Source organism: Psittacula echo (assembly GCF_963264785.1).
Source record: "Psittacula echo genome assembly, chromosome: 4".
NCBI classification, from domain to species: Eukaryota; Metazoa; Chordata; class Aves; order Psittaciformes; family Psittacidae; genus Psittacula; species Psittacula echo.
In genome coordinates, this window is record NC_137738.1 from 47,307,987 (window position 1) to 47,322,316 (window position 14,330).

Genomic DNA, 14,330 nt, shown 5'->3' on the forward strand with positions numbered 1-14,330 from the left:
CTGCTATAGGTATGACAGCAGTCATGCTGTGGCAACTGCATGTTGTACAAGCCCTTTAGGACGCTGGGTATTTGGGAATGTACCGTGCTGCTGCAAGGACACTGCTGCTGGCACCTAAGTTAGGTCATCTGCATCTTCTTGTATTGCATTTCCTTACTCAAACTGGATGTAGTCATTGCCATAGCATGCAAAGACATCATTTTCAAATGATTTAAACATTAATGCTAGGAAGAGTTGCATATATATGAGTATGTATTACTAGGGAGGTATAATTAGAAGCAGCAGCTTGAACTGCATCAAAGAAAATTTTAAGGTGAATCTCAGACAAAGCTGAAAATGCTGAAACAGTTTGCAGAAAGGAATTCCAGAAGCTCCATCCCTTCAGACATTTAAAAGAACTCTGAATAGAGATAACAAAACCAATGGAGGAAACAATCCTATTACTACTCAAAGTACTACTTGGAGGACTGAATGAATGGACTAGTGGATTTTAAGGTTTACAGCTCTGATTCATAGTTTTTCATCCACATACTTTTGAACTAAGAATGGTGCTCTGTTAAATGTATAGAACCATAAAGACGTGTCTGTGGTAGGCATAAAATAGGAAGATTTCCCGAACATTTACAATAATAAGAAAAAAATCTTCACAAGTTAAGCCTTCTCAGATCACTTGGTAAAATTGCTTAGAGTGGAAGATCAGAGTTAGGATTAAAAAAAAAAAAAACAGCAGAGAAAGAGGCCTATCTGCAACTTCTCTGACGATCTGAAACACACAAGAAGGTAACCACATATTTACTCTGTGCATGTGTTAGTGTGCTGGCAGATGCACTTCTGCATCATAACCTTTCTCTTGTGGAGCTAGACAAATTGGGTGCTTTGAATACATATTATCTCACTGCACTGAGTTTCACAGAGATGTTCTCACAGGTTTTCCCACTTCTCTAATGAAACCTTCCCTCCTCTCCACCTTTTCATTTCTGCGTGCTGTGGTTTGTGCTATCCTTATGGTCACGCTGTTACTGTTTAAAAATCTGACCTGTTTGAGCTGTACCTGCACTTCTGAGTCAGGAGATTCCAGCAGCAAGGCAAGAACTGGTAGGGCTCCTTCCTTGCATAGGACCTGTTGGATTTTCTCTGCCATAAAAAAGTGGGGTGGGAAAAAAAAAAGTGCTGTTAGTGTCTTTCTCCTTCCCTCCCTCTCATCTGGAGGCACCATCCAAAAGGGATATGCACAACCACTGAATTTTAGAGTGCTGATGCTGTCCAAATATATGCCAGTCAGTGTGACTGAAGAGTATGTAATTTAGAGCTTGTGCCAATATAGCAGTATGCAGACATTTCAGCAAAATGACTAGCAGGCTATCTGAGCGATTAAGCCTTTTCTGTTTGTATGCTAAAGACTGTTGTGAGATTCTGAATTGCTGAAGAATCTGAGAAGCCTCAGGTATGATACTGACCATAATTTCATGTTTAAAAATCAAATTCTTTAAAATTTCTTAACAATAGCATAAGTATAATAGCCATCTGTTCCTTTCCCTGATATAAAAATAAGAGACATTACTCATAACTGTACCATTTAGCTGTGTGGGATATTGGTATCGTATAGACAGGTGAGACAATGTTGGTTTATTTCAGAGTTAAAGTATTGTGTGCACATATTATTGCGGAGGATGAAAAACTGCTTTTGCTAAAGCTGTTTGCAGATATCCCAAGAGCTTTTAATGTCTGGTCCATAACAGTTAATTTCACATCTCCTAACATCAAGTTAGGGATTCAAGTTAAATGTTCCTAGAGCTTGATCTTGTTGTATAAGCTTCTGAGATTGCTTCAAAGTACCACCAAATGTGCTGCTAACTTTTTAGACCAAGTTATTTCTTTAACAAATCCCTTGGGATTAAAAAAATCAAGGCTTTCTATTTTGGTACTAGGCAAAAAAGGGTCTGTGTTAGCTAAAGAGATGCCAAACTTAAATCATCAGCCTATGGTATCAACATGAATGTCATATACAAAGGAAATACTGTGTTGCTCAGGTATGCTTTTATTCTTGCCTTTTCAATTACTATTTTATCAGTGAGAAATTTTCTTTCGGCAATTTTAGATAAACCATTAGTCAGAAAGTACCTGATTGTGTGAGGTTGAGAATAGCACCAACTGCATTTTGTTGGACCCTAGGATCATAGGAATTGGCAAGAGACAGTAGGGGTGTAATTCCTTGAGCAGCGCCTATAGCCTCTCGGTTGGACTCTGGAGAAGAGAATCAGAGAAAGAAAGAAGACATTGCCATCTTACTGTGAGCCAGGAGCAGGACAACTGGAAGGAATAGATTTCTTTTCACTTTTTTTATTCTTTAGTATATATCAAAATTTCTCTGCATGCTCAAAGGAAACTTAAGAATTCCAAGAGCCCAATGGGGAAGAAACTAATTCATGAATTCTGTATTAGTGATAGATCACAGCTGATTCAATCCTTTTTTGACTGGGATGATTAAAAAAAAAAGGACCGTAAGTCCCCTTAAACAGGTTAGCAAGGTGTCATACTTTGCCTTGTACCTCTGGTATGTCTGATCAAGTTGTTCAGTGTGCCAACCAAAAACTACATAAACAACTGCAGGGACGACTGAATTAATTTAGCAAAGTACATTCAGGGCCAGTTTCTCTCTTTGAATGTGCCTGTGTCACTCCTTTGAGAGCTACAATCAATGCAGAGGTTTCCAAAGACAGAATTTGATTTTAACACTGGAATTTGAAAAGATGCTTCTTCTCTGAAGTGGTGATGCTTCCTTGCATGGCAGTGTATTAAGCTGTACAGTTGTATCTAACATCCTGGAGTACAAGGAGAATCCAAAAAAGTATCTGCAGAGTCCCTTGAGACACTTCAATGAAAAACTGGGGGGAAAAACCTTAATACTTAATACTATAAAATTAACTGTATGCTATAAAATACTATATAACATATTTATATACCATGTATACCTTGTATATAAGTATATTACATATGATAGTTATACTGTGCTATGGAATATGATTTAGAAAAAACCCCTCCTTTTAGTTTTACTCTTTTTGTTTTGGACTTACTGAAGGTAGCCTCAGCTGTGTTGTACAGAAGAAAATCTTTCCATTATGCTCTTCCCTGCCTCTCTACCATCAAAACAACCTGCTGCCACACTGAGACACCTATGGTCCTCTCCCCTTTACTGTCTTGTTTATATCTATAGATTATCTATATTTGTATCTTACAAGCATTCTGGTGGCACAGTTTTGAAAAAATAAGGTGGTGTTGGCAGTGGTGTTCTTTGAAATTAGTGTGATTTAAATGAGAATTAGACTAATGAAGAGTCGAGGCAGTTTGCTTGGGCAGGCGAGCGGGATGGTGAGTACTCGCCATATCACCAGGGCCCAGTCTGGGAGCTCTGCTCTGGCTGCCTCGGTGGTGGCCGGCATAGGCACCCAGACAGAGCCGATGAGAGGGGAGGCTGCAGTGCAATGCTCAGAGTGTCGAGAGTGCCTGCACTGGTCTCGTGAGTCTCCTGTGCACAATGGGCAGGGCTGCACTCGGTGCTCCCTGGTGGAGGTCCTCCTGCAGCAGGGGCTGAGCTGCAGGATGCTGTCAATAGGCTGCAAGATGTCAGGGAAGCTGAGAGGAAGCAGCACTGCCTGCTCCATGCCAAACTGTGCAGGGGCCCCAAGCGTCCCCTGCAGCACATGGAGGAGAGAAGGAGGCTGTCAACCCAGGAAGCTAACAAAGAAAACCAACAAAAAAAGGAGGAAGAGCACAATTAAAAGCAAGGGGCTTCCTCCTAAATCTGTTGTCCCCACCCAGAACAGCTTTTCTGTCCTCCAGGGAGCTAAGGAGGAAACAAACCCGCACCAGAAACAACCAGCTAATGCACTGGTAAAGAAGGTCTCTACTGGTGCTGCCAGGAAAAAGAGGCAGGTCATAGTGGTAGGGGACTCTGCTATGAAAGGGACAGAAGTACTCATCTGTCGGCCTGACCCAGTCTCGAGGGAGGTGAGTTGCCTACCTGGAGCACGGATCAGGGATGTTGCAGAGAGGCTGCCTGCTCTAGTGAGTCCCACAGACTATTACCCACTTCTAGTGATCCATGTGGGTGCTAGTGATGTAGACAGCAGTAGCCTGGAGAACACAAAGGACTACAGAGCCCTGGGAGAGGTGGTTAGGGGCTCTGAAGATCAGATTGCCTTTTCGTCAATTCTCCAGGATACAGGGGAGGACCTTAAAAAAGCTAGGAGGATTGGCCAGGTTAATAAATGGTTAAAAGGGTGGTGTCATTGTCAGGGGTTTGGGTGTCTTGAACATGGGGCCCAAGTTAGTAGGCCAGGTCTACTGGGGGCTGGTGGAGCTGATCTGACAAAGAAGGGGAAGAGTGGTTTTGGTAGGAGGCTTGCCAGGCTGGTCAAGGTTGCTTTAAACTAGATGTGTTGGGGAAGGGGGGCATCATTCAATCCCAACACACCCAGTCAGTTGCCAGCACCTATAATAAATGCTCGGAGCGACGCAGAGATATTCCAGCTGCTCCAGCCAATGAGCCAGCTTCATTTGGAGCTCGGCTCAGATGCCTCTATACAAACGCCCGTAGCATGGGGAACAAACAAGAGGAATTAGAGATGTGTGCATGTCTATGGGGGTATGATACAACAGGCATCACAGAAACATGGTGGGATGGCTCCTACGACTGGAGTGTTGGAATGGAAGGTTACAGGCTCTTTGGAAAAGACAGGCCTGGCAGGCGGGGAGGGGGAGTTGCCATTTATGTTAGGGATAGGCTGGAGAGTATGGAACTCTGTCTGGGGACGGGTGAGCAGTCGACAGAGAGTTCGTGGGTCAAGGTTAAAGGGAGAGCAGCGATGGGGGACATTACTGCGGGGATCTGTTACAGACCACCTGATCAAGAGGAATCTGCAGATGAAGCACTCTACAGACAGATAGGAACAGCCTCACACTCGTAGGCCCTTGTTCTCATGGGGGACTTCAACCACCCTGACATCTGTTGGAGGGAAGGTACAGCCCGGCACAAGCAATCCAGGAAGTTCCTTGATTGTGTGGAAGACAACTTCCTTCTGCAAGTAATAGAGGAGCCAACAAGGAGAGGTGCCATGCTTGACCTCGTGGTCACCAACAGGGAAGGGCTCATTGGAAATGTGATGCTCCAGGGCAGCCTTGGATGCAGCGATCATGAGATGGTCGAGTTCGAGATCCTCAGGACAATGAGAAGAGCGTGCAGCAAGCTCACTGCCCTGGACTTCAAGAGAGCAGACTTTGGCCTCTTCAGAAACCTGCTTAGTAAGGTTCTATGGGATACAGCCCTAGAGGGCAGGGGGTTGTTATTATTGTTGTTATTATTATTGTTGGTTGTTATTCAAGGATCACCTGCTCCAAGCTCAGGAGTGTTGCATCCCAACTAGAAGGAAGTGCAGCAGGAGGGCCAGGAGACCTTGGATGGATAAGGAATTTTATTACCTGCTCAGGTAAATTCAAAGGAAAAAAGAGGCTTATAGAAGGTGGAAGCAGGGACAGGCAGCCTGGGAAGAATACAGGGATGTTGTCCGGGAAGCTTGAGACCAGGTTAGGAAAGCTAAGGCCCAGCTAGAATTAAACTTGGCTAGGGATGTTAAGGATAACAGGAAGGGATTCTATAGGTATGTAGCGAATAATAGGCAGACTAGGGACAACACAGGCCCCCTCTGAAAGATATCGGGAGAATATGGCTACCCTGGATTTGGAGAAGGCTGAGGTTCTTAACGATTTCTTTGCCTCAGTCTTCACTGGCAAAGTCTCTGACCGCATCACCCAAGTCTTGGAAGGCGAACGCAGGGACTGTGAGAATGAAGACCCTAGGCCCACTGTAGGAGAGAATCTGGTTCGAGACCATCTTAAAAACCTAAACATACACAAGTCCATGGGACCTGATGAAATCCATCTGCGGGTCCTGAAGGAGCTGGCAAATGAAGTTGCTAAGACACTGGCCATCATATTTGAAAAATCATGGCAGTCAGGTGAAGTTCCCGACGACTGGAAAGAGGGAAATATAACCCCCATTTTCAAGAAGGGGAAAATGGATGATCCAGGGAATTACAGACCAGTCAGCCTCACCTCTGTGCCTGGCAAAATCTTGGAGCAGATTCTCCTGGAAGGCATGCTAAGGCACATGAAAAACAACAAGATGCTTGGTCACAGCCAGCATGGCTTCACTAAGGGGAAATCCTGTCTGACCAATTTGGTGGCCTTCTATGATGGGGCTACAGAACCGATGGACAGGGGCAGAGCAGTTGATGTCATCTACCTGGACTTGTGCAAAGCATTCGACACTGTCCCACACAACATCCTGATCTCTAAATTGGAGAGACATCAATTTGATGGGTGGACCACTCAGTGGATAAAGAACTGGCTGGATGGCCGCACGCAAAGAGTTGTGGTCAAGGGCTCAAAGTCCAGTTGGAGACCAGTAACGAGTGGTGTCCCTCAGGGATCGGTGTTGGGACCAGTCTTGTTCAACATCTTTGTCAGTGACATGGACAGTGGGATTGAGTGCACCCTCAGCAAGTTTGCTGATGACACCAAGCTGTGTGGTTCGGTTGATAAGCTGGAGGGAAGGGATGCCATCCAGAGGGACCTTGACATGCTTGTGAGGTGGGCTGATGCCAACATTATGAAGTTTAACCGTGACAAGTGCAAGGTCCTACACCTGGGTCGGAGCAATCCCAGGCACAGATAAAGGTTGGGCAGTGAAGAGATTCAGAGCAGCCCTGCAGAGAAGGACTTGGGGGTGTTGGACAATGAGAAAATGAACATGAGCTGGCTTCAGTGTGTGCTCGCAGCCCAGAAAGCCAACTGCATCCTGGGCTGCATCAAGAGGAGCGTGACCAGCAGGTCGAAGGAGGTGATCCTGCCCCTCTACTCTGCTCTTGTGAGACCTCACTTGGAGTATTGTGTGCAGTTCTGGTGTCCTCAACATAAAAAGGACATGGAACTGTTGGAAAAAGTCCAGAGGAGGGCCACAAGGATGATCAGGGGACTGGAGCACCTCCCATATGAAGATAGGCTGAGAAAGTTGGGGCTGTTCAGCCTGGAGAAGACAAGGCTGCGTGGAGACCTCATAGCAGCCTTCCAGTATCTGAAGGGGGCCTACAAAGATGCTGGGGAGGGACTATTCATTAGGGACTGTAGTGACAGGACAAGGGGTAGTGGGTTCAAACTTAAACAGGGGAAGTTTAGATTGGATATAAGGAAGAAATTCTTTACTGTCAGGGTGTTGAGGCACTGGAATGGGTTGCCCAGGGAGGTTGTGAATGCTCCATCCCTGGTGGTGTTCAAGGCCAGGTTGGATGAGGCCTTGGGTGGCATGGTTTAGTGTGAGGTGTCCCTGCCCATGGCAGGGAGGTTGGAACTAGATGATCTTAAGGTCCTTCCCAACTCAAACCATTCTGTGATTCTGCGATTCTAAGAGTTCTTTTAATATAGTATTCTTCAGATTATTTTATAAAAGGAAAAAGCCAAGTCCATAGTCTACAGCTTCCATTGTTTAGACGAAGCCAAACTGCCACTGAAGACCACAGAAATTTTAGTTGAGCATTGCCTCATTTTTGTACATTTCTAGATTGTTTAGACAATGGCCAGTGTCTGGAAGTTTGCTGAGAGAAACATGAAGCAGAAAAAAACAAGAAATATGAATGGATGAGCTCAACTTTTCAGGTGCCAACTAACTTAGTCAAGGGAAAAAAAGTCATTTTTATATGTGGAGCCTATCTATAATAGAGAACTGACAGATGCAGATAATCCAGGATATTTATTCATGTATACTTCAGCCAGTATTAATTTAGTCCAGGACAAGTCCTTTCTGCCTTCAGATGAATATTTTATGCTCAAGAAAGTCTTTTTAGAAGGGAACCACATATTCAGATGCTACTCTGAAGTGGGGAAATCAGTAACATCTACTCAAGTTGGGTTTTAATAACTCACCTTGAAACCTGTACTTATAAGTTATTTCTATCCATTCTCTGCCACTTGTGTGCTTGAAAGTTCTCTTGTCGGCACAATTTTGAATATGTTCTACACCCAGTGCATCCTCCTTGTTTAGCATAATGCAGATGTTCAGGCCACCCTAAGCCCCTGCTGTGAACGTTTAGTTCTGTTCCTATATAGTCTTAGAAGAGTTCTTACCCCAGAGCTGATTATTTTTACTCAGAAGACTGAAAAGATGCAGATAATTGCAAATGTGCCCGTGTCTTTTTGCTGTTTGGGCAAATGCTAGTGTTGGAACAAACTGACCTTCAAATCCTGTTCATCTGAATAGGTTTGTTTGTTGCTTTTATTTTTGGCTACCTATTGCAGCAGATAAGCACCAGACAACCCATCTTATGTAAAATTTGCAGTAACGCTGCTAAAGAGCTTCACTCTGTACAGAGTCTTGCATGTTCATTGCAGCAGAATTAAGACGCATCACATTGCCATTCTTGAATTTAGAGTTTTAGTCACCTTAAAGCTATCTAAGTAACCACTTAATTTGGTTGTGCTTCCATATATATTTTTTAAAACCACTCTGAAGCATGAATGGCTTAGTTAAAGGACATGACTGAATGGGATCCTTTTCTCAACCAGATCCTTTAGGATACCAGAGTCTGAAGTTAAAATGAACTCTAGAGAATTGTCTCTTGTTTTAGTCTCATTCCTGTGGTACCTAAATATAGTCTGAAAAAGATATAAATGGATCTGGTCCATCTAAATCCTAAACTGGAACAGAAATCCTCAACACTGATCAAATCTCAGGGAGCAACCCAGCCTATGCACTTGCAGGACTGCCTCCCTCTATTCTATGTTCAGCAGATGGCTTCCTATCTAGTCTGAATGCTCCTTGAGTGCGTAATTTGAACTACTTGTGCACAGAAGTACACTTAAGAGAGTGTGCAAGGCATTAGGTGAACATCCTCTCCAGAGAATGAAGTTGGATTGAATCTGGAGTGGCTGAGGGTTCCCTGTACTCTGGGTTAAAGACTGAGACATCTAGAAGGGCAATAGTGCCTTCAGGACTAAGGAATGTCCTTATATCCCCAAACAAGTTGCTTTCTCTGTGAGCTGCCTAAAACAGGTGAAGTGATATCTCTCTGCAGATCTTTGGGATAATAACTTCACTGGCCATACATAAAGTCCTTCTAGTGCCAGGTACCTAAAACTTTAGTGATGCCATGCCTAATTTAGGCATTTCAATGAGGCAATTTGCAGTTCACACAAAATAATGTACCATACAGAGTTCTTAACCTGACCATAATAATATGCAATGCTTAAAAATAAGTTTCAAAGGGAAAAGTCTTTAAAAAATGGCAAATCATACAAGAATAAAATGCAAATCAGCACTTTCATGTGGTTGGATCCGGCTTATGCACTCCCTTTGGCCACATAAATACTCGAATCGGAAAATAACACTTGTACCATGCTTTTCTCAGCCTTCTGGGAGATATGACTGCAACTTCCCAGGCTGCAGAGGGAAGCTGGTGAAATAAGCACTATAGGAAGGGAAATAAATGTTATCCATGGCTGTCATACATGCCTTTACACAATCTGTACAGTAGAATTATACAGTTTTCAAAAGGTAGAATAAGCCAGACTGGCCTGATAACCTTTCTTTTGGTAACTGTGGTTTATCTGTCTGGATGCCAGGAAAATATCTATGTCATGATATGAAATATGCACAGTTAAGTAAGAGAAGTTGGTGACAAATGCAAGTACATGACGGACAAGGAACTGACTAAAAGCAAGCTGGCACAAATTTTTGAAAAATGAAAATTCCACATATAGCCTGAAAGGAGGCTATATATGGAATTCCACAAGGACTGGTCTGTAGTTGGCTTTAAACCAGAAAGTTTATACAAAGGTGTGAGCGCAGCACTGTCAGTGCAGTGGATGGCTAGAATATTTTACAAATAACAGACAAGTTAGAAGACTGAAGCAACAAAACCAGAATGAAACCTTACAGTACAAATGCAAGCAAGTGTACTTGGAAACATTTGTTGCAGACCCTTAATAAATTGGTGTCTGCTGGAAACAGCAGCAGAGGAGAAAGACTAAGCTGATTTACAGCTGCAGCATGACAATATCACTGCGATGCAGTCACAAGAAAAACAAGTGTTATTAAGAGACATACTATAAAACATATTTCCGTGGATGCCACAATAGAAGATACAGGTAAGACCTGAGCTGAAATACTGCACATTTCTGGTGACCTCTCTTTCACAAGAGATAAATTAAAAGTGGAACTTCGTACCATTTATGTACATCTTAAGACTGTAACAATGCCTGAGCTCTGTTGTATCACAAAACAGCAGACGCAATTCTATGTTCTTTTTCTGGAATATACAATTGACACCCAGAAGGACTATGAAGATGAATGGAGAGCCTCACTTACAGGAGGAGTCTTAAATGAGTTTGGCTTTTTCAGTCTAGTAAAATGAAGGAACCCCATCAGCATAGACATCAGAAAGGCAGAACTGCAGAAGCAAAAGCCAGTGTAGATGCTAAATAAGATAAGCTGGTCATGAATATATTTAGGTTGGAAATCAGAAAAAGGTTTGTAATCATAACAGAGTGAAGGTCAGAAACACTGAGGAAAAAGATCTTAAATGGAATCTCAAGAAGTTGAATTTATGATGTGGGAATACCAAAATATGTTGCTGCATCTTATGACTCTTAAACCAATCACAAATAGGTTGTTTCACATTGAAATATGAGGTGAGAGTTGAATGAAATCACAGCAGAGGATAAAGGGAAAGCATGGCACACTCACCTGAAACAGCCAAAGTCATGGTGCAGGCACAGGAATTACACTGGACAGTGGCATCCTCTGACTCAAGCAGATCCAGAATTGGCTCAAGTAAACCCATTTGGACAACTAATTCTTTGTCAACTATTTATAAATTCAAGAAAAATGGACAAACAATAAACAGTTAATGCCTTCGTGACAATAATATATTTTCCTTTGATGGCTTTAGGGGTCTATACTATGATTATGCAACATAGGCCAAAGATGGAAACAACTTGAAAGGCACTCACAGTCCCTAGCTTGGTTTGCTTGATTCCTCTGCAGACTCATGAAAGAGTGCAAGTGGTTCTATTTCAGAAAATCCCAAACATTTCTGGTAGCAATTCTGGTTTCAAACATAAGGTTCATTTTGAAAAGTGCAGCTGCAGCACTATTTTTTACTTGTAATTAATGGCATGATGTTTGCAGCAAGATCCTTTAAGAAAAAAAAGCAAAAAAAGAAGCTAGCTTTATTGAAGACTGACCCTGTCTTCTGCAGTTATGAGCTAGTGTAATGGCATATCTGTTGTGGCCCAGGTGCCAGAGAACACAGTAGTTGATGCAATAAGGACTCCATTGACATGGTGGGGGGACATATCCTGTCTATCAACATGAACTTTACTGGAAAGTTTTTCATCTGCAGCTCTCAGATCCTACATCAATTACATTTGCCCTATTAGCTACAGAAGAAAGGGAACTCTGTTACACGATCTTTTTTGTATTTTAAATATGTGAGCAATTTAAGACCAAGGTCCAGTTAATAAATAACAAGAAAATAAGCACTGTCTCATAGGCAGAATGTATTTATAATGGCTGTATCTGTTGCTTGAAAGGCTAAGTGGTGGGCTCTTGATCCAAGAATGAAAATTGTATAGCTGTTCCCACAACTTAGGGAATAATTTATCAGTCTTTGCACACACATCTAAGATCTCTTGCCACATGATCTAATCTAGTTGAAGGGATGACATGAGCTGGCAGTGTGCGCTCACAGCCCACAAAGCTATCTGTATCCTGGGCTGCATCAAAAGGAGCATGACCAGCAGGTCGAAGGAGGTGATCCTGCCCCTCTACTCTGCTCTCGTGAGACCTCACTTGGAGTATTGTGTGCAGTTCTGGTGTCCTCAACATAAAAAGGACATGGAACTGTTGGAACAAGTCCAGAGGAGGGCCACGAGGATGATCAGGGGACTGGAGCACCTCCCGTATGAAGATAGGCTGAGAAAGTTGGGGCTGTTCAGCCTGGAGAAGACAAGGCTGCGTGGAGACCTCATAGCAGCCTTCCAGTATCTGAAGGGGGCCTACAAAGATGCTGGGGAGGGACTATTCATTAGGGACTGTAGTGACAGGACAAGGGGTAGTGGGTTCAAACTTAAACAGGGGAAGTTTAGATTGGATATAAGGAAGAAATTCTTTACTGTCAGGGTGTTGAGGCACTGGAATGGGTTGCCCAGGGAAGTCGTGAATGCTCCATCCCTGGCGGTGTTCAAGGCTCGGTTGGACAGAGCCTTTGGTGACATGATTCAGTGTGAGGTGTCCCTGCCCATGGTAGGGGGATTGGAACTTGATGATCTTAAGGTCCTTTCCAATCCTAACTATTCTATGATTCTATGTGGTATATCCTGGTGCTACTAGAATCTATCTGGTCTGCAGACAGAGACTCCCACGTTTCCTATCAGGAACACAGAAAAAGGAATTTGGATTTGTGTAGACCTGGCTGTGTAGATGTGCCCTCCTTCTGCCTGACTGGATGAAGAGATACTTTTTCACCTGAAGAGAGCATGTGTTAATTACTCACTATTTCCTTCCAGCAAGAAGTTTACAAGGGACAAAGAAGACATCTGCTGCACCTCCAGGTCAGCAGACCTTAGTAAGGCATAGAAGGGTTCCAGATGCTCCACAGGCAGGGAGATGTTCACTGGAGGAATGAGAAGAAACATTCAGGAATCTCATCGTACACTGCAGTCACATTTATCTCTTGTTGGTCTTAAGCCTCAGGTGTTCCCATATATAGGCCGAGAGGCATTCCCCTTCATTTAAATCCATTGCTACTAGCAAAACAGGCAAGTTTCCTGAAAAGGATTTGAATAATCAAGTACTTCAAAAACATCACGGGAAGGGAAGCAATTTGCCTTGCTGCCAAACAAGTCATTCCACCCCACAGGAGCTGCTCATGTTGTGGCTATCTGCATTTTCAATCCAGCAAAAAAGCCATGGTATAAAGCTATCAAGCCAAGTGTCAAAATTCTTTCCTTGAAGTAAATGTAAAACTAACTAACTAAATAAATCACAGCCTGCTTGTTGCTGGGATTCTTACCTTTTTTGTAGGACCCAAAATCTTGCTAGAAGTTTGTTTGGCATATCTAGGCTGACTTTCAACTGTTTGCAAATTACCTCAGAAGCCAAGTGCTCCCATGTAATAGTCAGGACAAAGAACATCTGCTTCATAAATTTCCACTACAGTTTGGCCTCTACAGCTTTGTCCTCTTCCAAAAAATTACATAAAACCATAAATGTTCAATTATGTCCATTTCCTTCCACCATATTTTGATTGTGCTGTTCTCAGGAGATTCAGTATATACTGACTCTAACTACTTTGGGTTCTACTGAGTTTTACAGAAGTATTACAATTACATAAATGACAGTCTTTTATAATCACGACAGATATCTCCTCATAGTAAATCCCAGAATGATTCTGCCCACATGGACATGATGGCATTTTCATTTTCCTTAGCAAACAGCATAGTATGAAACAAAAAAAAAGTTAAGAGAAAGAAATCTGATTAATGAATCAAAGGGAATTTCACAATTGGAAATAATTGTTTTGTTTATAATTATGTGAAAATTTTCTAGTGCACTGAGATAACTCACTGTGCTGACTCATATGCAAGTAATAGAGGGCAGCAGACTGCTGTAAACCTGCATTTTCTGAAAAGGCTAAAGTCCTCAAGGCTTCCAGAGGGTCCTTTCCAAGGGGTGACATTTCAAAACCTAAAGAGGTACAATGACAGCACAGAATCAATCACACCTGTAAAGCGTTAGTTTACCAAAAGAAGTTAAAATTTACAGCCAACCAAACACATAAGGATTTTAGCACTGCAACAACTCCATAGAGCCCTTCTATCCTTATTCATGTTTCAATGAGCAACAGCAGTAAACGAACCTGGAATAACCCGTCCTTGTCAATGCCTCTTGTGAAGCTCGCAAAGCTAGTGATTGGAAGCAAGATAAATTATAACCTTTAGACACTTTTATGCTCTACAATATGCAGGTGTTCTTGTTCTCCATAAAAATCTTTACCTTTTCCTGAATCACAGAAAATCTTTGTTAAAATATATTTACTGAACATGGTGTTCTTAGATATAAAAAGAGTACATATTTCTAATTTACTGCATTTTAAGTTCACCATGTTTCCTGTCCTGGGTATTACAATAAAGGATTTCAGGGAACAGCAACATAGTTTGCAAATGGGCTTGCCTCAGGCTCAGATTGGTAGAATGAGTCTACCTGTTCTTGAGTATGA

At 42.6% G+C, this 14,330-nt stretch overlaps 1 protein-coding gene across 1 annotated transcript in view; it reads right to left on the reverse strand.

The window, feature by feature from the left end:
- The window catches only part of LOC308220573 (uncharacterized protein), a gene marked incomplete at both ends in the record, with an annotated part of 29,708 nt that overhangs the window by 12,634 nt on the left and 2,744 nt on the right, over window positions 1-14,330 (reverse strand). Inside the window, 5 exons of the mRNA XM_080616686.1 lie at window positions 1,052-1,134; window positions 2,122-2,244; window positions 10,796-10,915; window positions 12,606-12,725; window positions 13,679-13,798. Of these exons, the coding sequence (XP_080472812.1) occupies window positions 1,052-1,134; window positions 2,122-2,244; window positions 10,796-10,915; window positions 12,606-12,725; window positions 13,679-13,798 (566 nt within the window). The remainder of the gene's footprint in view (window positions 1-1,051; window positions 1,135-2,121; window positions 2,245-10,795; window positions 10,916-12,605; window positions 12,726-13,678; window positions 13,799-14,330) is intronic.